General features: G+C 51.9%; 1 protein-coding gene across 1 annotated transcript in view; it reads left to right on the top strand.

Annotated features, from left to right (window-relative positions):
• The window catches only part of SLIT1 (slit guidance ligand 1), a 167,561-nt gene that overhangs the window by 131,975 nt on the left and 13,496 nt on the right, over nucleotides 1-22,090 (top strand). Inside the window, exons 19-26 of the mRNA XM_047073230.1 lie at nucleotides 1,982-2,125; nucleotides 2,388-2,554; nucleotides 5,359-5,491; nucleotides 7,622-7,690; nucleotides 9,916-9,987; nucleotides 12,432-12,503; nucleotides 13,367-13,438; nucleotides 20,747-20,910. Of these exons, the coding sequence (XP_046929186.1) occupies nucleotides 1,982-2,125; nucleotides 2,388-2,554; nucleotides 5,359-5,491; nucleotides 7,622-7,690; nucleotides 9,916-9,987; nucleotides 12,432-12,503; nucleotides 13,367-13,438; nucleotides 20,747-20,910 (893 nt within the window). The remainder of the gene's footprint in view (nucleotides 1-1,981; nucleotides 2,126-2,387; nucleotides 2,555-5,358; nucleotides 5,492-7,621; nucleotides 7,691-9,915; nucleotides 9,988-12,431; nucleotides 12,504-13,366; nucleotides 13,439-20,746; nucleotides 20,911-22,090) is intronic.

The raw sequence follows: 22,090 nt of genomic DNA, 5'->3' as shown, positions 1-22,090 counted from the left end.
TCTAGACGCCGCCCTGCTGGGTTTAAATCCCAGACCGGCTGTAGGGCTATCCATCCGTTTTCAGAGCACACATCATGGAATTTGTGTAAAGGAAATGAATAGATGAGGGGTTCCCTGTGGGTTTGGGGTTTGTTGTTGTTGTTGTTTGGTTGGTTTGGTTTACAGAAAGGGGATGCCCTTTGTGCTGTGTTTTGCCACCGGCTTCTTTCACACGTGGATCTAGTGGGACTGTTTTCCCAGGCTGTTCACATGGGGCTGCCTCATTCTTCTCTATACTTGCCGGGTAGTCCTTGAATGAGGGTGTCGTGGGCTAGTCAGCCAGTCACGTGGGTTCTTTCTGAGGAAGGTGTGGATGGGGCTGGAGGAGAGGGGAAGGGCTGGTCTGGGGCAGAGCCGGTAAGAGCCCATGAGTGACAGCGCAGGCACAGGAAGAGGAGTGCCATAACCCCTCCAGCCCACACAAACGCTGCTAATTGTCCATATCAACTACTTTCCAGTCTTCTGTATCCACACATGTTCTTGCACATATGCACACACACACACCCATACACCTGGGTGCTTCCATGTAGGTATTTCTGAACGGAGTCCTAGAATCCATTTTATTTAGTAACCTGCTTTGTCTTAAACACAACGTGAGCACATTTACATACCATTAAAATTTCTTTTACAGCATCATTTTGAAGGACTGTCTGTTACATAACTACTGGAAATTCCGGCTATTTTATTTATTTTTTAATATTTGTTTTTTTGAGAGAGAGAGAGAGAGACCGTGTACGTGTTTGCACGCGTGCGCATGAGCAGGGGAGGGGCAGAGAGAGAGGGAGAGAGAGAATCCCAAGTAGGTTCCACTGCCCTCAGCGCAGAGCCTGATGCGGGGCTCGAACCCACAAACCGTAAGATCATGATCTGTGCTGAAATCAAGAGTCGGATGCTTAACTGAGCTGCCCAGGCACCCCAAAAATTCAAGCTATTTTAATTTTTTATTATGAGTAATGTGATTAATATCTTTATCATGAAATTCTGTGTGCATCCAGGATTATTCCCTATTGATAAATTCCTAAAAGAAGCCTTGCAGGATGAAAGCATGAGGCCCGTTTAGGGCCTTTGCTGCCTGCCTCTCACTTCCAGGAAGGCCCCAAACCATTCTCCTGCCAGCCCAAGTGTGAAAATGTCCATTCACCCATACCGACCCTCTATTACTATATTTACTATACTATATTATATACTATACTATTACTATATTTATATATTTATATATTACTATATTACTATATTTTTAGTTATTTTGCAGTTTGTCAGGCAAAGATTCAATATTGCTTACATGTACTTGATTACTAGTAAGTTTAAACATTTTTTTTTTATCGGTGTTCATAAACCATTGTAATTTCCTAGTGAATCGCCTATTCTGTGTCCAGCTTGGTTTTGTTTTTAGTTGGGGAGGGGAATTGAGCCAGGTTTTGGAGGGTGAACACAGACTTAAGCAGATAAAAATGAGGGAAGGGGTCATTCTAGAAGGACACCACAGCCAGGGAAGGGCATGGAGAGGCAGGCCCCTACACATGCCCGCAGGACAGAGGAGTCAAGGGTATGTCCCTCTCCAGGAAGGCGGCCGGTGCTGGTCTGGGGTTGGCTCCCGCGGGTCGCGGTAAAGAGTGTAAACATTATTCCGCGGGCAGTTTGGGAGCCACTGGGGCTTCGGCCTGGAGAGGAACACGACTGGGTTTAGGTTTGGGGCCAGTGTCCCCGGCGTTGGTGCAGAGCGTGGCCTGGGGGCGGGGGAGGCCCTGGGCACCCAGGGAGTGCAGGCGGAGGTCAGGCCGTGTGGGCGCTGTGCAGGCAGGGTGGCTGGGAGAGCATCCTGAGGGGGAGCGTGGGGAGGGGAGGGCCCCGGGAGGAGAATCTGTGGGAGGCCCCCGTGGGCAAGGCGCAGGCTGGTGGGTGGCTGCGGGCACAGCACGGGCTCCCCCCTCTCGCCCCCCAGGATGCTGAGGAACAACCGCATCAGCTGCATCCACAACGACAGCTTCACGGGCCTGCGCAACGTCCGCCTGCTCTCGCTCTACGACAACCAGATCGCCACCATCTCCCCTGGGGCCTTCGACACCCTGCAGGCCCTCTCCACGCTGTAAGTCTGGCTCCGGCATCTGAGCCCCGGCGCCCGTCCGCCCGCCCTCCCAAGGGCGGCTACTTGAAAGGACTCACTGGGGGTGTCGGGCCCTGGTGGGCTGTGGGGTCCCACCACGTCAGAATGCCACGTCTTGGTAACTGCCGGTCGTCTGGGAAAAAGCGCGGGTGGCCGCCTGGCCAGTCTGTGGTGGGGCGACAGGGCATTGCAGGGAAACCCAGCCCGGAGGGTGTGTTGCTGGTCACACGGCTGCCTCTTCCAGAAACCTTCTGGCCAACCCTTTCAACTGCAACTGTCAGCTGGCCTGGCTGGGGGACTGGCTGCGGAGGAGGAAGATTGTGACAGGGAACCCGCGGTGCCAGAACCCAGACTTCCTGCGGCAGATCCCCCTGCAGGACGTGGCCTTCCCTGACTTCAGGTGTGAGGAAGGTAAGTCGTGGGGCCCTGAGCGGGAAGGGAGAGGCAGGCGGGCCAGCCCTGAAGAGTTTCCCGTGGGGAGGGGTGGCCCTGGGCCTGGGGTGGGGCGGGGAGCAGGGAGACCCAGTCTTAGTCCTGCGCCTACCGCTGCCTGGGGGTGTTTTCCCATGATTTTAAGAGCAATAGTTATTGTTTAAAAAGTTATTGTTTAAAAAATGGAAAGAATAGGTAAAAGGAGGAGATAAACGTTACCTATTATTCTATCACTCAGAGAAAATCACAGTTAACATTGCAGTGTATTTTTAAAAATGTTTCTTTATTTATTTTGAGAGAGAGAGCACGTAGGGGAGAAGCAGAGAGAGGAGGAGAGAGAGAATCTCATGCAGGCTCCACACTGATAGCTCAGAGCCTGACGAGGGGCTCGAACTCCCAACTGCGAGATTGTGACCTGAGCCACAATCAAGAGTGGGATGCTTAACCCACTGAGCCACCCAGGCGCCCCTACATCTTAGTACTTTTTTTAATGTAAATGTGCCTGATCCACTGATCTGCCTCCTGGCGGTTCCTCAGTGCCCCAGGCACCACGTGGGAAACCTGGCCACCACGTGGGAAACCTGGCCACCTCTCACCCTGATGTCCTGTTTCCTCTGGATTCCCCATCTCTTTCCTGAGGCCCTCCCTTCTAGCCCTGCCCGTGCAGAGTGTAGTAGCCCCATCCCGTGACTTTCCGACAGAGCTCCACGCAGGCAAGGCAGCTGCCGGAGGCAGATTTGTACCCAGGGTAACAGAGCAAGGTTGCAGCTCAGGCCGGCGGTCCCTGATCTTGAGCCTGGTCACTGGGAGTTTCCTGTGGGGAGTTCCAGCCCCCCCCCCCGCCCCCACTTGGCCTCCTCCGCCCCGCTCTCAGCCTGCTTCCAGGGGGCAGTTCGGCTCTCAGACTGGCCCATCCAGGCCGCGCAAGGAGCTTCAACTTTCACACCAAGAGAGAAGGTCAGGGTATTTCTCTAAACAGTCAATGGGTTTCCTAGAGCAATTTCACTTGCTATTTAAAAAAATTCCATACGACTCACGTGTATGTTTGTATATCATTTTATATAGTAATAACTTCCTAGTCTTTTTAAAAAAATGTTTTTTTTAATTTAATTTTATCTTCAATTCCAATATAGTTAACATACAGTATTATTTTAGCTTCAGGCATACAATATAGTGATTCAACAATTCCATCCATCGCCCGGGCTTATCACGACAAGTGAAAGCCCATTACCTATTTTATCCATCCCCCACCCAAAAATTCTGTTCCTTTTTCTTTTTTCTTAAAGTTTATTTATTTATTTTGAGAGAGAGAGAGAGAGAGAGAGAGAGTGGGAAGGAGGGGTCAGAGAGAGAAGGAGACAGAGAGAATCCCAAGCAGACTCCACACTGTTAGCACAGAGCCTGACACAGGGCTCAGTCTCACGAACGCTGAGATCATGACCTGAGCCGAGAGCAAGAGTCAGACGCTTAACCCACCGAGTGACCCAGGCGCCCCAAATTCTGTTTCTTTTTAAACCCGACTATATATTTTGGGCCTTTCCTTCTGCCATTAATTATCTTTTGAAAACATTATTTTCTTTTCAAGAAACAATTTCTTTTTACTTTTCTTATCACAAGTGAAGCATTACCATTTGCTTAAAAAAACAACACACAATCCAGAAGAGTAAAAAGATCACCAGTGTTGGCCTGTTCCAACTTCCCGGTCCTGGAATGACTCCCGGTCAGTGTTCCGCTGGGTGACCTTCCAGAGCTCTGCTGTCATGTCCGTGCATCCCGGCAGGCGACTCTGTGCACGTGCGAGGCTCCCCCCCCCCCCAGAGGGGCTCCCTGGAGGGGAAGGGACAGGAGCACTTTTGAGATGTTGCTGCAGTAGACTGAAGTGGTGGAGAGCAGCTGGCTTAGATTCCAGGCCCGTGCCCCTCTTCCAGGCTGGGGGACCTTGGGCCCCTTACTCAGCCACTCTGCCCTTAGTTTTCTCATCTCTGTGATGGGCTGATAGCACATCCACCGGAGAGATGTTTCGAGGATTCAGGGAGTTCACGACGCCTGCACACAACTGCCCTCCGTAACTGATAGTCTCTGTCACCTGCTTCCTAGTGCCCTCAGCAGCTCCTACCATGGTGTCCTTATTGTTCCTCCTGCACGCAGTCAGAAGGGAGGAATATTTACTGGGTAGATGAGTGAATAAATGAAGGAGGTGTGATAGAAGGTGCTCAGAGTCTGTGTCGGCCAGATGGGGGTACGGACGCTGCGTTGTCTCTGACCAGCCTTCCGAGCCGAACAAGTTATGTAACCTCTCCGGCTCTCAGTAAAGTATAAGACCATTCATGCGTTCGTTTAGCTGATCTATTTTGAGGACTCCTGTGTGCCAGCCCCTGCTCTAGGTGCTGGGCTCCTGCTGTGAGCAAAAAAGCAGAGACCAGTCTCTGTCCCCGTGGTGCTGGCATCCTTTCTGCATCGTTAAAGAGATCCTGTTCGACATATTGTCTGGCACTTAGTAGGTGCTCAAGAAATGGTATGGTTGCCATCCTCCTGCTGTGCTGAGGTCCACCTTGGACCTGAGGCAGAAGAAATTGACCCAAGACCCATCTTAACCTCGAAATGGTCCAAGGGGCTTCGTTCCTAGTGAGGAAGGCGTGCAGCCAAGAGGGGACTTACCGGTGCCTGGGGTAGTGTCAGAGAGGGGCTTCTGTTCTGAGATACCCCAGAGCGCGGCCCCAGATATAAGAGGCCCTAAGAAGGCCTGTCCCCTCACTGACGTGGCTTAATGCCTTCCTCCCCAGGCCAGGAGGAGGGGGGCTGCCTGCCCCGCCCCCAGTGCCCCCAGGAATGTGCCTGCCTGGACACGGTGGTCCGATGCAGCAACAAGCACCTCCAGGTCCTGCCGAAAGGCATCCCCAAGAATGTCACGGAACTGTGAGTAGCCCCAGGCCTGACGGTGGGGGGGGGGGGGGACAAGGTCACCAAGAACAGCTGGTTAGGGCTTGGAGCGAGGGCGTCGCGGGAGACACTGGTTCCAGGAAGCCTTTGAGCTTCTGTCGGACCCCCCTCTGCAGTCACCTGATGGCATGAGTCTCCCACGGGAGCGCTTGCTCGCTTTAAGCTGAGCCCTGCTTTTAAAATAAGAAGTAACCTTACGTTGGCCGCTTCACCGCAGCTTGTGAGCATCCCCTCCGTCATGAAAACTCTCACACAAGTTTGTTTTCGCTGGCCGCGCATGACGCTACCACGCGAATCTACTATGATCTATGTAACAAATCCCCCTTTGCTGGAGAGTTGTTGCCAATGTTTCACTATTAAAAAAAGTCCCCGAGGTGAACATCCCTTCAGTGAGGCTGCTCGTCAAAGAGCGCTGCATTGCTAGGGCACTTGCTGCCTTTTGCATCATGGCCTTCCAGAAAAGCCATCGTCCTCGCGCCCCAGCTGGCCGGGTGTGGAAATGGCCTTCGTGGCCACCCCCGCTGTCCATACTGGGCATCATGCGCTAAAACCTGTGCTGATTTGGGTGTGGTATCTGAGCCTACGTGGGGGCATGGATGTCAGTGTGAGGGACAGACAGAGGAGAGCTGGGCTTCTTCCACTGACACCCCCAAATAAGAGGCTGTGGTCCGTCCCCGACTCGTCCTGTCCCCTGGGATTGGTCCCTCCAGGCCTCCATAGCTGCGCTTTTCCTTCCCTGTGGGGAGTGTGTGAGGTTTTCGTTTGTGTTTCTTTCATTACTGGCGAGGCAGGCTGTTTCTTTACAGGCACACCAACCACTGCAGTCCTTGTCCTGTGTCCCTCGCCCAGTTTTCTATCATCGTGTTAGTGTCCTGCTTCCTCCTTGGTGCCTCCTGGCCACCCTGAGCATAATGCGACGGGTGGAACAGCCTGGCTTCTTTGACTAAGGATGCTGAAGTTCAGAGGCTGGGAAAATCACTTGACTTCTCTAGGCCTCCGTTTTCCCAGCTCTTCAGTGGGGCCACTAGGGTGTGTTGAGAAGAGCCATTGAGAGGATCACGTGAGATGGGTGGGAAGTCACTTTGTATGACCCAGAGTGATGGGTCAGGATGAGTAAAGCCCTGATTTTGCTGCTCTCTGGATCCTTGGGGGTGGCGGCGAGCCATCCTGAGGGCTGCAGTCGGTGGGGGTCCTGGACAGGGAGTCCAACGGGGGTTTCAGCTCCTGGCCCTTGGATCCCTGCTCAGCGAGGATGTCTGGGGGGATAGGGGACCTTCACAGCATCTTGAATCCCAAGCTCCACCTTGTAGACATGGGGCACCTTAGGGAATGTTACAAGGACCTTTGGTGAGCTTGGCTTTGAGGACAACAACTTGGGCAGCAGTGTGTATAGTGGGTCCCAGAAGGGAGGCCAAGGTGGAGGAACAGACGGAGGCAGCTGAGGAGTCCAGGCGTGGGTGACAGTGTGCACTCAGGGGAGATGTGAGAGCGGAACACAGCACATGAGCAGAGACCGGTGGCAGGAGAGTCAGCAGCTGTGGGGTGCTGTTGAGTGAGTGGGAGAGTCACCTTGAGGGTCCTGAGCCTGGGTGGTTAGGATCATGGTGTGATGCTGAGGGGGTCAGGGGAACCAGTTTGGGTGTGAAAGCCCTGAGGTCAGGTTTGGGCAGGTTTGGGTCTGGGGCTCCCACGGGACCAGCCAGCAGGTGGAGGGAGGGCCTTGCTAGCTGGTGAGGGGCCTGGCAGGTGGGCCTGAGGGGACTAGTGGCAGATCTGACCCGTCTGGCCAAGAAAACTGCAGGGCAGAGAGGGGAGAGAGAGGAGCCCAGCATTGAGCCCTGGGTAGCGCCCGCCAACAGGGAGGAGGCTGAGAGGGCGAGGCAGGGGCAGAAAGGAAGCCAAGGGAGGCTTTGTGTGTCAGAGCTTTTACCGAGTTCTTTGGGTGGCATCTGCCCAAATGCCTAAGAAACTGCATCTTTTCTCCTCCAGTTAGTGATTCTGGGCCAACTGTGTGGTCTGCATGTAGGAGAGGAGAGGAACTAGAAGGCCCTGGCTGCAGGGGAGGCTCCCCTAGCACCTCACTAACTGTTGTGTTCTGTCCTGTAGTTACTTGGATGGGAACCAGTTCACACTGGTTCCGGGACAGCTGTCTACCTTCAAGTATCTGCAGCTTGTGTGAGTATTTGGGCCTCTCGAGGATCCCAAGCCTGCCTTAGAGGATGGCGGGGGAGGGGGGGGGCGCACTGGTATCTAACCCTCTGGCTCCAGCTTTTCTGGAATTCCCTACCACTCGGCTTCCAGCTCATCTGGTTTTTATTTTGCCCCTTCCCTCCCTGAATGTCAGTGCGTAGAACTGTGTTGCCACCTAGTGGCCATTCTTGGGAATGGCATGGTTCCTGGCTCCCTTGAGTTGGACCCTGTCTACTTCTCCCTAGCCTGTCACCCCAAGCCTCCATCTGGGCTGAGAATTATTGTTAATGAGGGTCATCCTGGCAAAGGAAGGGAGCCAGAGCAGAAGTAGAGGCTGATGGAAAACACAGTCCATCCTTGGCCCCTAAACCAAACATGAAATACGACAGCTACAAATATACATCAGTGACTAAGTTTTTCTTCAGGCTAACATCTCTTTTTCTGTTATTTACACCTTTGAGCCTTTCCACTCCATGAAAATATATGAACTAAGCCTCAGAATAAACTTAATTTCTTTTCAGCTCTCCAACCTAATTAACACCTCTCTCCAATTGTCTTGGTGTGCTTATTGGCTAGATTCTCCCAAAAAGAAGTCCAGAGAACATTCCATGTTAGTTTGGCTTGGAGCAGTACTACTACTCAAAGTGTGGTCTATAGACCAATGGTCACTAGAGAACTGTTTGTAATGGGTCCACAATTAGATAAGAAACTTGCACCGGAACGTAAATCAGTGTCTTTCTTCCATCACTGACAATCGTCACTATGAAAAAAGCGTTCGCTAAACTAAGTTGTGTGTTTAGCCTCATAGGTGACTGCACTTTGGCACAAGGTCCTTGTTGTGGGACATTCAGTTCAGGGACTGGCTACTTTGAGTAGCACAGAATCTTGAAGCTCCAGTGGATCTGTCTTTGCCTAAAGACCTAGCAGATGTGTTTTGACTGTTCCAATGGTGTGAGGGGTGGGAGGAGGGCAGTGATTTGGTGGCTGGTGACAGAGTAGCAAAGACATAGATGGCTTTTCTCTGGTCTAATTTGAGGCAGCTACACTGGTGGCTTGGATACCTTTGGGAGGAAAGGAGGGAGAGAGGGCCGATGTGGGGCCAGTCCTTGCCAATCAGAAGCAGGGACCACGCGGTGTGCCGAGAGCTCAGAGAAGAACTACAGTGTGGCCTGAGAACAATAGACCGGTCTTAAATGAGTTAGAGGAACATTTACTAAGAGGAAATGAAGTCAGGGCACGTGTGGGGGCCAGGGTAGAGGCAGAACTCATCAGCAGGCAGAGGGAACAGGGGCAAGAGAATTTCAGGAAGTGTAGCAAATCTATGCCAGGCATGTGGGAGGCAGTGAGGGAGAGGTGGGCCAGAGCCGGGAGCACCTAGCAGGTGGCTGGGACAATTTTTTAGGCAAATGAGAGCCACTGTGGGATTTGGCAGAGAAGTGACCTAGTCAGATTTGTGTCTTAGAAAGATTGAGGTGGTGCCCACCCGTGTGGAAGATGGATAGAAAGGGGGCAAAGCTGTAGGGGAAAGATGAGATACAAGTCTGAGACAGAAGCCAGGAAAAGACATGGCTTGAGTAAGCAGAAATGAAGGAGGAGGCTGAGAGAGAGGAGCTGGGGTGGGGGTGGGGGGTCGGTTAGGGCAGTGTTTCTGGGTCCTTGGGGCTGTGGACTAGGTGGGTAGGGGGTAGGAAAAGTGCGAGATGTAGACTGGAGCTGGACTATCTCTGGAGGGGAGTTCAGAGGCGAGGGCACTGTTGCACGTGGTGGGGAGTGAAGCCAGGAGCTTCCCGAGGCTCCCAGAGTGGACTAAAGGAAGAGGGTCAAGAAGGTAGGGTTGACTGGGAAAGAAGCTTTACCAAGAGATGGAGGAGGCACGGCCAGGGAGGTGGAGGGGTGGTGGTGTGGGAAGACAGGTGTCTGAGGATGGATGGGGTTTGAAAGGAGGTTTGAGAAGAGGGGTATCAGTTGTGACGGGGGGGGGTTACTTGATCACCCTGCTTCATTTGAAAAAAGGTGGTTATTGTCCCCTTGGTAGGATGGTAGGAGAGCTAGGGAAGGAGCCTGTGTGAAGTACTAGCTAGTCCTGGGGGGGGGGGGGGGAGGGGGAGTGGCGGGGGGGGCATGGACAGAGTGGGGGAGGGGAGGAGCCTGTAGCAGAGAGCCAGGATTGGGTTCTTTCTTCTAAGCAGTGATGCTTTTGTCTTTTCCAGGGACTTGAGTAACAACAAGATCAGTTCCTTGAGCAACTCCTCCTTCACCAACATGAGCCAGCTGACCACTCTGTGAGTCCCAGTGGTGGGGAGGTGGAGAGAGGGCACGCGCGCTGTGTCACCGAGACTTTCTCCAAGCCCCACTGGTCACTCTTCATCTACCAGGGAGTGTGCCTGGCCTCGCCAGCCAAAAAGAAAAAAAAAAAAACAAACAATTTTTTTTATTGTGAAATATAGCATACATACAGAAAAATGCAAAAAAATATAAAGTACAATTTAACAAATAACCATAAAGCTAGCACATGTGTAAATACCTAAGGCACAAAACGGAACACAGCACGCCCAAAAGTCCTTCCCCCAGCCCCTGCTTGATCATTCGTTCCCCCCTCCCCACCGTCTCCAGGAAGTCCCTCCCCTTTTATGGTGATCATGTCTTTGATTTTCTTTATGGCACTGCCATCTACATATGCACTTCTACACAAAGCAGTTTTATTTTTATGTGAATTGAATCATACAGGATGTATTTTTTTTCTTTTTTTGTACCTGGCTTATTTTATGTAGCATTATGTTTGCGAGGTCCACTCATGTGAAGCCGCGGTCTGGTCATTTTTACTGCTGTGTAGTATTCCTTTGTAGGAATATGCCATACCTTCCTTACCCATCTCACTACGGATGGATAGTGGGGTTGTTTCCAGTTCGGACTATTGTGAACAGTGCTTCTGAACACTTTTGTGCCCATATTCTGAGTTGTTTTAACGATCGCTTTAATTACATGCCAGGCAATCAGTTGAAAAGAATAACAAGCAGCCCGTATACTGGCCTGCAGCTTACGGGGTATCTCACTCCCCTTCTCCACACCTCATTTTACAGATAATGTGCCAAGAACCTAAGGACTTTCCCTTGGGCTCCACCGTGGTCCAACATTAGAGCCAGTACCCCCAAAAAAGGATGGGGTCGTGACCCAGCCAGACCCCCAGGAGCAGAAGGTGGGCCCGAGGCCATGAAATTCTGGTTCTAGGTTACCCACCTGCACTTACTTGCTCCAGAGTCTTCTCATCAACTGGTTCCCATTTCGAAGTCTTTGTGAGACTGGATGTGAAGCTGCCGTCAGCCAAGGAGATCCTGCCCACCAGGGGCCGTTTGGCAATGTCTGAAGCATTTTCGGTGGTCAAAGCTAGAGCAGGGGCAGGCGAAGCCCCCAACACCTTGTGGGCAGAGGCCAGGGATTTTACCGCTACACACCGTAAAATGCCCAGGGCAGCCCCCCAACAAAGAATTGTTGGTAGTGCTGGGCTGAGAAGTCCCGGTCTCAGTGGTTCCGGCAGCTGCCGGGGGAAACAGAACCCATTCCTGTGACAGGAGCACACCCCTGCTCTCATTATTATTTGAAAATAGCCCTAGTGAGGTACAGTCAGCATAAAAGAAACTGTACATGCTTACAGCAAATAAGGATACATCCTGACTTACGTTCATGTCCTTGGAACCATCACCACAACGAACACAGAGACCCCTTCCGTCACCCCCAGAAGCCTCCTCACACCCTTCTGCCCGGCCCCTCCCAACACCCCCGTCCCAGGGCCGCCACCATTCGGCTCTGTGGGTGAGTCCGCATAGCCTAGGGTTTTGCATGTTTGGGATCGTGCAACGATACTCCTTTTTGTTTGGCATCTTTCAACCCACACAGTTACTCCGAAATTCCCCCATGTCACCGCACGTATGGGTAGTTCCTTCCTTCTTGTCAGCGACTAGTGATGTCCCACTGTATGGCTGCACCGGAGTGTCCCTGTCCCTCCGCTGATGGACATCTGGAGCTATCACGAGTATCGCCTCCCTTGTTGTCAACCTGCCCATCTGCCCTTGATGGATTCATTTATTTGGAAGCATCTGGGGAGAGTGGGTTAGCCTGTGGACTCTGGAAACTGAGAAGCTGAATTAAAAACCCCGCTTACTGACTTAATTACGTCACCCTGGCGAAGTTCTTTCACCTTGCAGGGCCTCAGTTTCCCCATCTTTACGACGGGGGTAGTCATGGTGCCCTCGTCACCACCACAGCTTCCCAATGTTAGATTACTAGCTGGGCCTGGACCTCACCGGTCCACTCTGGAAGTGAGGCAGGTCCTGGTCCGGTGTCCACTTCACGGACACCCTGCCTCTGGCCCTTGCTGGAGTGGCTTCCACGAGGAAGTGCACCCAGTCTCCTTACTGAGGCCTCCCTGGGAGCCGGGCACCGCGCTGAGGGCTTCACCTGGGCCATCTCCCCTTACCCGCAGAAAAACCCTATCAAGTTGTCATTGTTTTTGTCCCTGCTCTGCCGCTGAGGGAGCTGAGAGGCATAAAAGGGTTAGGGGACAGGCCCGGGTCACAGGGCTGACTAGGCCAGGAGCTCAGCCCACACCCTCTTCCACGCTCAGGCCTCCCTCATTTTGCTGCTGGGCCAGCCTGCAGGGGCCTGGTCAGCAACATGGCACCCCCACCCCTGTCCTCCTCCCTCCCTCACCCTCCCTCTCATCCCACAGGATTCTCAGCTACAACGCCCTCCAGTGCATCCCTCCGCTGGCCTTCCAGGGGCTGCGCTCCCTGCGCCTGCTGTAAGTCTCCCCGTTCTTCATTCTTCATTCCTCTAAAGAGACCCACCCCACAGAGGACCTGCAGCCCACCTGGTGGGTAGAAATGTCTCCATGTCTGTGGCCCCAGCAGAGCCAACAGTGTCCAAAGCTGGGAGGCCTGTCCATTTCCATTCAAGCCCCTCATGGAGGCTGAAGAGTGAACGGAAAACTCTGAGAAATGGGGGTTGCTGTCTGCCCCACTTTGTGTTTTGGGGGAGCAATGGGAGGTGGGGGCATCCAAGATAAGGTAGCCTCTTGTTTGCATGTGAGTTTCCGGTTCCAGTGGAGATTGTTGGCAGGAGATTTGTGAACCTTTCCTAAGAATTCCCACTGGGAGTTTTTGCCCTGTGATCAAAGTCCTCTGTCACGGCTGTTATGAAGGCCTCTCAAGTATCTGCATGAATCCTCCGGCAGCCCTGCCTGGGGCACGGTGACATTCTTTATCCCCATTCTATGGCTTGCCATAGTAACTTTTTTTTTTTTTTTTTACCAAGAAGGACCTTCCTCCCCTACCTCTCCCCCACCCAGACTTGTTAGCGGAGTGAGGGAGGGCACAGGGTCAGGGCCTTGCGTTCCATTTGTCATGTAAACGGAAATGGTGCTTTGAGTTATTTGTGATGGCAAAAACAAGTCCCCCGAGAAGGGCTGAGGCACAGGGTTATCTACTTGGATTCCGAGGCGCTCCCTCTCCCTTGCCGGTGGCCGGCAGGGTGGGGTCTCTGAGGGGGGCACCGGCTCCCTCTAGCATTGACCTTGACCAAGACCCAAGGATAAGCATGACACACTCCATCAGTTCTCAAGTCTCTGTCCCTGGACGAGGCACTGACAGCCTCTTCTCTCCTCAGGTCCCTGCATGGCAATGACATCTCCACCCTCCAAGAGGGCATCTTCACAGACGTGACCTCCCTGTCTCACCTGTAAGTAACCCCGGCCCAATTCTCGAGGCCTCTTTGGATGTAAAAAGAACTTGTATTCCAAGAAACATGCCCCCCCCCCCCATCTTCTGTAACTGTCAAAGTTTGTGGCTTTTGCCCTGAAACAAGTTTAGCTTGTGAACTTCAGATACTCCCCATCTCAGACTCTTACACACTCGGTGTTTCGTCAACACAGCAATGGAATCTGAGAACGGTTCTTCATACGCAGTAATAAAAGTGGCGATGGCCATTTATTGACCGCCTCAGCTAATTTAGTCCTCACAGCGATCCTACAGCATAGGCACAATTATTCCTATCCTACACATGGGGAAACGGGCCCAGAAAGTGTGAGAAGCTTGCCCAACGTTGCATAGGTGGTGGGGGCTGGGGTCTTCTGTCTCGAAAGCCCATGCTCTTAAGCATGACATGACACTTGGGCCTCTCCCTTCACGGGGTGGGGGATAAGCTCTGGAAATTTACTGCCCCCAAGAAGTGGTATAATGAGATGTAGAATTGCTTCCAAAACCATGTAGCTGGCAGTACTATGTGGATTTTTAAAAAGCAGTATGCCCAGTTCCTCGCAAGGGTAAATGTGGAATTACCCTGTGACCTGGCAATTCTACTTCTAAGTGTGTACCCCAAATAATTGAAGGCCGATTCTCAAAACAGATATGTGGGGCTCCTGGGTGGCTCAGTCGGTTAAGTGTCTGACTCTTGATTTCGGCTCAGGTCATGATGTCACAGTCATGAGACTGAGCCCATGTCTCTCTCCCTCTCCTGCTACCCCTCCCTCATTAATGCTCTAAACAAACAAACAAATAAATCTGAAAACAGATACTTGTACGACCCATGTTCATAGCAGCGTTATTCACGCAATAGGCAAAAATCAGAAACAACTCAAGTGTCCATTGATGGATGAGTGGATAATGTGATATAGACATACAATGGGATCTTCTTTTTTAATTTTAAAGTTTATTTTGGAAGAGAGAGAACGAGCAGGATAAGGGCAGGAAGAGAGGGGGACAGAGGATCTGAAGCAGGCTCTGTGCTGACAGCAGGGAGCCTGATGTGGGGCTCAAATTCATGAACTGTGAGATCATGACCTGAGCTGGAGTCAGACACTTAACAAACTGAGCCACCTGGGTGCCCCCATACAATGGTATCTTATTCAGCCTTAAAAAGAAATGAAACTCTGTCACCTGCGACAAACATGGATGAACCTTGCAAACATGCTAAGTGAAATAACCCAGACGTTACAGGACAAACATCGTATGATTCCACCGATACGAGGCCTAGGAAAGTCAAATCAAAGCTACAGAAAGGAGAATGGTGGCTGACAGGTGCTGGGAGCAGGGGGGAAATGGGGGATTTTTGTTCAGTGGGTACAGAGTTTCTGTTTGGGGTGATGAAGAGTTTTAGAGCCAGATCGTGGTGATGGTTGCACAACATTGTGAGTGTTCATTGATGCTACTGAACTGCACGCTTTTGCCATTTGGAGAAGATGGGGAAAGACTTTCTAGGAGGAGGGAACAGCATGGGCAGAGGCGAGAAGGCAAGAAAGTAAATGACATATTCAGGGATGCTGTGTTGTCCAGCATAGGACATACAGGGCTTGGTTGGGCAAGGAGTGTGGGGTCGGAAGAGACGAATCTGGAAAGGAACATTGAATTCCATTGTGAAGGGCCTTTTGTGTCACGCTAAATAGTTGGGACTTTATTTTACAGATAGAAGGGAATTGTGGAAGAATTAAGTCGCAGAAAACTCCTGGAAAGCTGTGGTGACATGTGGAGGCTGGCTGCATGGGATGAGGCAGGAGGGAGCCTGGCTGGAGATGGTGGGTCAAGACAAAGGCCAGGCCGGGGCTGTGTGGATCACTGCTCTCGGTGACTCCTGGTCAACAGGGCTGTGTTTCCATCTGCGTTTGGTAGTTAGTGGTGGTGAGCTCAGATTTTGCAGATGTTTGGAACTCTGAGGACCTAAATTAGAGACGCTTCTCTCCAGAGGGCATTTGTGCTTGTCTTCACGGGCACCAGGGTCTGCCCTGCTCTGGGCCCACGTACCGCCTTTCCTCACCGCCCCCCCCCCCCCCCCGCTATGACAAGGGCCTGCTTTAGCTGCCCACGTCCCCAACACCACTTGCCAGGCAAGGCCTCTTCAAGCATCTGGTCCACCTTTCTTGCCTTTGGATTCCCCCTTCACGTATCTCCTGTACTTGGGACTTAAGTGTGCAGTTGACTACCCTTCCTTCTTCCTGATGAAAACTGAACAATATCCAAGTCCATTCCGATTTTGACTCTAGCTCAAAATCTAGAGGCCTCGTTTTTCAAGGGGGAGGTGGGAACAAACAGCATGTTTTCTACAAACAAAAAACCAGAGCTGCCAAACAACTGTTGAACCAGACGCATCTATAAATTCAGACTTTCTTTAGGAGAACAGTGACATCAAGCCAAAAAGCCAGATCCAATCTGGAAGAGATAAAGCAGGAGGTAGAGATCCGTTAAGCAGCAATTGTAGAACAGGGTGTCGGCATTGCGGATTAGATGTGTTTGTTCACTGCATCCAAGCCCCTCTCTCTACAGGGCAGCATCTGCGTGAAAGGAAGCTTCCAGTGAAGCAGCGTCACGAATAAGGTCTGCCCTTCATACCCAGGGTCTCAAATGGAACTAGGCAGCAGCCTGGGACTCGTGCGTGTGCTTGTGTTCAGGTGTGGGTGCACGCGCGGTACTGAGGACACGTGTACGTGTGCACACACGTGTCCACCATCTGCCCCGCATGGGAGAGCCGTAGCTGTTCCATAAGGATTTCTTGAGCACTTGCAAGGAGTCAGGGAGTGGTACCAGGACGGCGTAGGCTCACCGCATTCCGCTTGGCTTCACAAGGGCCATGTGCAATCTGAAGCGGGGGGAGGCACCCACGGCTCTGTAACAAGTCAGGGGTTGCCCAAGAGTTAGCATCCGGAGTTCCTGGCTCCTGGAGTGCCCTCTGTTCCTCCTGTGACTCTTGCCCGGGCCTCTCCTCTTCACTAGCAGTATGTGGGAGGTGGGGTGAGCAGGTGCAGTGGAGGCTGAGGTCCACCACATTCAGTCTCCTTGAACTTCAGGAATCAGGACTTGTGGCGTTAGGTTCCTTGTTCTTCCATCGACTTGCAGTGGGATCCCAGACAATTCATTCTTCTCTTTGGGCCTCTTTCTTTCCTGTACCAAGGTTATTTCTAAGGTCCACTGTGGTCCATGTGCCATAGTGATTGTAAGCATCCACACTGCCCTGGGTTCGCTCTGCTGTGGTTTACTTTTATATTTACTTTGCAGTTAGCTCAATGTTCATCCATTTGTCCATCCATCCATCCATCCATCCATCCATCCATCCATCTCTTCATCAACAAATATTCACTGTGTGCCAGATCCTGTGCCAAGGTTCTCCAACATCTTTCGTCATTTCTATGATCTGGCATTTTGTTGCCTCTGATTTACTGCGTGCTGGGAAGCTAGATCCCGAATTCACTAAGAATGCTGTGTGAAAAAGTAAATATGGTGGGGCACCCGGGTGGCTCAGACAGTTAAGTGTCCAACTCTTGATTTCAGCTCTGATCATGATCTCACAGTTCATGTGATTGAGCCCCCTGTCAGGCTCTGCACTGACAGCTCAGAACCTGCTTGGGATTCTTTCTGTCTCTCTCTCTCTCTCTCTCAGCCCCTCCCCTGTTTGAGTACCTACGTGTGCCCTCTTTCTCTCAACATAATATAAATAACTTTAAAAAGTAAATATGGAATGATTAAGTAGATCATACTATGCCCACAGGACAGAATAGCAAGTAGTTAATTGTAATTACGGCACCGCAATTTACTATTTGATGAAACCACAGGATAAAGAAGACCGTATACTCTGATTTCACTGAGGTACACGTGTGAACACAAGAACTGGAAGGAAATCCACAAAAATTAAACTGGTTACATTTCTGGGATGATGGGGGAACTCTTTTCTTTTTGCATTTCCTTTGCTTTCACAGTGCGCTTTGTGCATTCTGCATGGTCCTGGCAGGTGTTCGTTCGCAAACGGGTGTCAGGCACAGCGGGGGTCGTGGTTCCTGCTCCCGGGGAGCCTCAGTGCAGCGGGAGACAGTGATGCACACAAATAGATTGCCCGAGAGGAGGGTGGGCGGAGGGGGTATAGCTCAGGTGAGGGAGACGTGGAAGTTTCAGTATGTGCTAAACTCTACCGTTGGCCGCTCTGTGAAACAGCACAGGAAAAGCTATTTTGGTCCCCGTTCCGTTAATGGAAGCCCAGCGGGGCCTTGGCAGGAAGACACCAAGTATCTTCTGTTTCAACTATTTCCAAGATACACCAAAGATCAACAACACAGGATTATTTCTACTTTTGCCCGGGTGTCAGCCTGAACCCACAGTCCTTTTGGATCGACGAGCGGCCTGGCTGCGGTCCCCACCGCGGCCCTCACTCAGCCGGGCCTGTGACTTGCCACTCCACACCGAGCTCGCAGTCACTCCCGGTGGGAAAAGTGGCCCCCAGGTGAAACCACTGAAGTGGTCTCAAAACCCCAGCCTCTGGGTGAACCAAAGTGTGAAAGGTTGAATTCGGGTGTGGCTCCGAGTCTGTTCTCCACAGAAACAAGGAAAATGCGTTGGCCCCACTGGAATTTACTTTTGAAGAGCGTTATATTGACTTTGGTGCTTTCTGTTATTCTTTATTTCTGCTTTTATGTGAAGAATCGGAAAGGGACACTTGGATTTGAGGCGCACTTTTCCTGCCATTTATTGAGGGGCTGCTCTCTGGGGACTGGAACTGTGGCAATCCTGGCCTGTCAAGGCATCCACGGTCACAGTGACCTCGGCCGCGAAATGAGCTACAGGACTTGAAAAAAGTCATTCGTAATACACTTTAAATTCGTGGCCCATTACCAGACCACAACCCTGCGGTGCATTACAAAACATATTTTACAATAAATTCTACATTTGCCTCTTGAATAACATAATTGCATTACCTTGCACTTTTTACGTGAAAACCATTACTCTGGTTCATGTAACCATTTTAGAGCACAATTTTTGGTATTCCTGTGCTTTTTAAAAAAGACTTTGTTGTTGTTGCCGTTAACACACTGCAGCGTCAGAAAATCAAGGCACCCCAGCTTCCTGTACCTCTGAGCGGCCCCGGCCCCGTTCAGTGGCAAAGGGAAGGCGTCTCCGCTGTCCTGTGAGCCGGGCTGGATGTTGTCAGCAAATCAGGACAGAAAAAATTAAACACACGTCGAGGTTGAACTGGCCTTCTTTTCCACGCTGCGTTATTCCCTTGGTGCCCATTTTAGGTTATTGGTGCTTGTCTTTCTGCCCTCCTCCAGGCTGCAGGCTCTTTAGCGCGTCGTAAAGTGAGCCCCGGAGATGTGAGGCGGGCTGCTCAAGGTCACCGGGCAGCGAGCAGCTGCGCCGGCCCCAGTCCAGGTCTCGCTCAGCCGCTTTGTAAGACTGCGAGGTCGTCAGCGGCGCTATTTTGGGGAACTCCTGCTCAGGGTTGCTGCTGCTTTCATCAGACCGAACGCACTTCGGGGGGGTCCACGTCCTCTCTGCTGCCCAGAAACAGGTGGAAGAGGGCAGCGCGTCTATTTGATGCTTAATAAATGAGCCCAGTCTCGCTAACGTCACAGGCCTTATGTTTTCAAAATAACGTTGATATAAATGAACCTCCGGCCCAGGCTCTGATTTTTCTATTTGCTAGGCCGAGGAACTCTACCCCCTACCCTCCCCTGCCCTGTCTCTGACCCATCTCTAAATCTCCCGCTGTGAGTCAGTGAGATGCTGCAGTTGTCCGCTGGTTGGTAAACCCTACAGAGTTGGCTGTGTGGTGTCGGTGTCGGGCGGGGATGGGAGGGAGCAGGCATGGCCTTATGCCGCAGGCGGGTGTGAACCGATGCCACCTCGTTTTGGAGGGCCTGTGAACACCCAGCATGCATATCCTCCGCGATCTAGAAGTAGAAGGCTGCTTCTGGGCACCTGTTCTAGAGCAATGCTCACACCTCCCAAAGAAGCATGGACAAGAGTATTCGCTGCCTTTGGAAACAACCAGGATGCCTGGCAACAGGGACATTGCTCAGTAAGCTAGATGTCCATTACTTTGGGATGCCAGGAAGCCCTTGGACAAAATGAGGTGGATCAGTTTATGCTGATCTGGAAGGATCTCCAAGACATGTCGCTTGGTGACAAAAAGCTGCCTGGGGACGATGTGCAGTAGGTGGATAGAATTTGTGAAGAATCTTCTACGTCACTATGGGAGAGGAGCGGGAAGCCACACGCCTGAGCGCGGTGACCATGTGGCCGTATGGCCATGGGTCCTTCTGACGTGGTAGAGGCACCGGGTGCAGCTTTTCTTTGTGACGTGGGTATAGTGTAGTTCATTTCAGGCTGTTACAAACAAGGCTGTGATCAGTCCCACCGCACACACACCTCTATACACCTGTAGAGGTGTATCTGTGAGATAAACTTCCAGGAACAGAATTGCTAGGTCCAAAGGCAACTGCATGGGTGATTTGATAGATATCACGAGGTTCCCTCTGTCAGAGTTACACCATTTTGCTCTCCCGTCAGTAACAGGAACATGCCTTTCTGAAAAAAATGAAGGTGACGTTCACATAAGATCAAATGAACCATTTTGGTGTGTAAAATTCATGGCATTTAGTATGTTTACCACGTCGTGTGAGGTGGAGACTTCTGTGCGCAGTTTGTCAAAGTAGCTTAGACTGAGAATGCGTTCGTGTGCTCCTTGCTTAGTTAAAAATGAAAAGAAGAATAACAGTATGGGCTTCAGAGTCAGATCCAGACCCTGGATCCAGAGCCTGCCCTTCATTCGTTGTGTGACCCCAGGGAAATGACTTATCCCCCGTGAGGCTCTGTTCCCCCTGTTTGAGGTGGAGGAGAGAGCTTACCCCGTGGGGCTCGTGAGGATGTCGGATGCTTGGCTGTGGGAAAGCAGCTGGTTCATCCCAGCGGTAACTGGTGACTCCTTCCCCTCCGTGCTCTCTGGAGACGACACACTGATGGCCTCTGGCCCCAACGGCGCCAGTTCAAGCCTCACCTCCCCGCTTTGTGCCTCAGCCTTTCTGAGACTGGTGCAATGTGCGCAGTGGGGAGAGTGGGGTGTGGGAGGACTCGGAAGCCAACACGTAGGAAGTGCTTAGAGCAGCACTGGCTACACAGGAAAGGCTCATGTAAGGGGGCTGTTGGGATTTTTGCCAGCCCCTGGCTGAGTGCGCCCGGTGGGTGAAGGAGCCCATTATAGATGCCTGCTTCTCTCTGCTCTCTGACTCAGGGCCATTGGTGCCAACCCTCTGTACTGTGACTGCCACCTCCGCTGGCTGTCTGGCTGGGTGAAGACGGGCTATAAGGAACCGGGCATTGCCCGCTGTGCTGGGCCCCCGGACATGGAGGGCAAGCTGCTCCTCACCACGCCTGCCAAGAAGTTTGAATGCCAAGGTGAGGCCAGGAGCACGAGAATGGGGTGGTGGGTACAGGGTTGCATCCCGCCCACCTGCTGCTGGGAGCCCATGAGACCTGCCTAATCCTGGAAGGGCATTCCAGGAGCTCCTGTGTCCCTGTGGTGACCCGCTGGATGGGGGGTGGTCAGGTGGCAGGAACGAGGCACCTGCTGCTTGTTAGTATGGCCGCCTTCTAGTCCTGACGTACAACGAACAAAAAAAAGCCAGGCAGAAAATCTCAGGCTGTAAGGGCCTTAATCCCTCCCTGGGGTTATGTAAGGAAAATAAAAATAGCAGCAGCGTTTCTGGAAGCTCCAAGCCTCTCAGCAGCGGGAGTGCTCGGGCCTCTCTATGGTAGGAATTGTGCGCGGCAATTAGCTTAAACCCCGAGCCGCTGGACCCAGCTGCCGCTCGCCTGACATTTGCAGAAATACAGGGACTTGAGTGTGATTGGAGACTCGCTCACGCTTTGCTCTGAAGCTGCCTCACTCAGGGCATCTGTAAATACTCATTCGGAGGTTGATTGACTGATTGACTGATGGCCCGGGAGCCCAGCTGAGCCAAGGGAGGCAGCTGAGGGCTGCCCCAAGCCCAGCTTTGTGTGCTGGGGGCCGCCTGGGGGGCGCAGCCCCTGCCCTCTGCAAGCTCACAGACCTCCATCAAAGATGAAACTGACATGGGGCGCCTGGGTGGCTCAGTCGGTTAAACATCCGACTTCGCTCAGGTCATGGTCTCACGGTTCGTGAGTTCGAGCCCCTCGGACTCTGTGCTGACATCTCAGAACCTGGAGCCTACTTCGGATCTGTGTCTCCCCCTCTCTCTTGCGCTTGGTCTCTCTCCATCTCTTAAAAAATGAATAAATGTTTAAAAATTTTTTTTAAAAAATGAAACTGACAGCCATAGGTTAATGGCCACCTTCCGTGAAGGATGTTGTCACAGGGGTAACGGTTCAGAGGGACCTGATCTGTGGCTTGCCTGTTGGGAGCGAAACATTTGCTCAATATTTATTTAATGGGGTGGGGTTGACACTGGTAAGTTGTTGTTTTTTTTTATTTTATTGAAATATAACATGCATAATAGTGAGATACACAGATCATAAGTGAATGGCTTGCTGAATTTTCACAGACTGAACGAACATACCAGGGATCAAAACACAGAACCCCATCAGTGCCCGGGAA

This window comes from Lynx rufus, unplaced genomic scaffold (assembly GCF_022079265.1).
Source record: "Lynx rufus isolate CCGP_SWC_20201006 ecotype Redwood Valley unplaced genomic scaffold, mLynRuf1.p SCAF_11, whole genome shotgun sequence".
NCBI classification, from domain to species: domain Eukaryota; kingdom Metazoa; phylum Chordata; class Mammalia; order Carnivora; family Felidae; genus Lynx; species Lynx rufus.
This window is presented reverse-complemented; position numbering and strand designations above follow the sequence as displayed.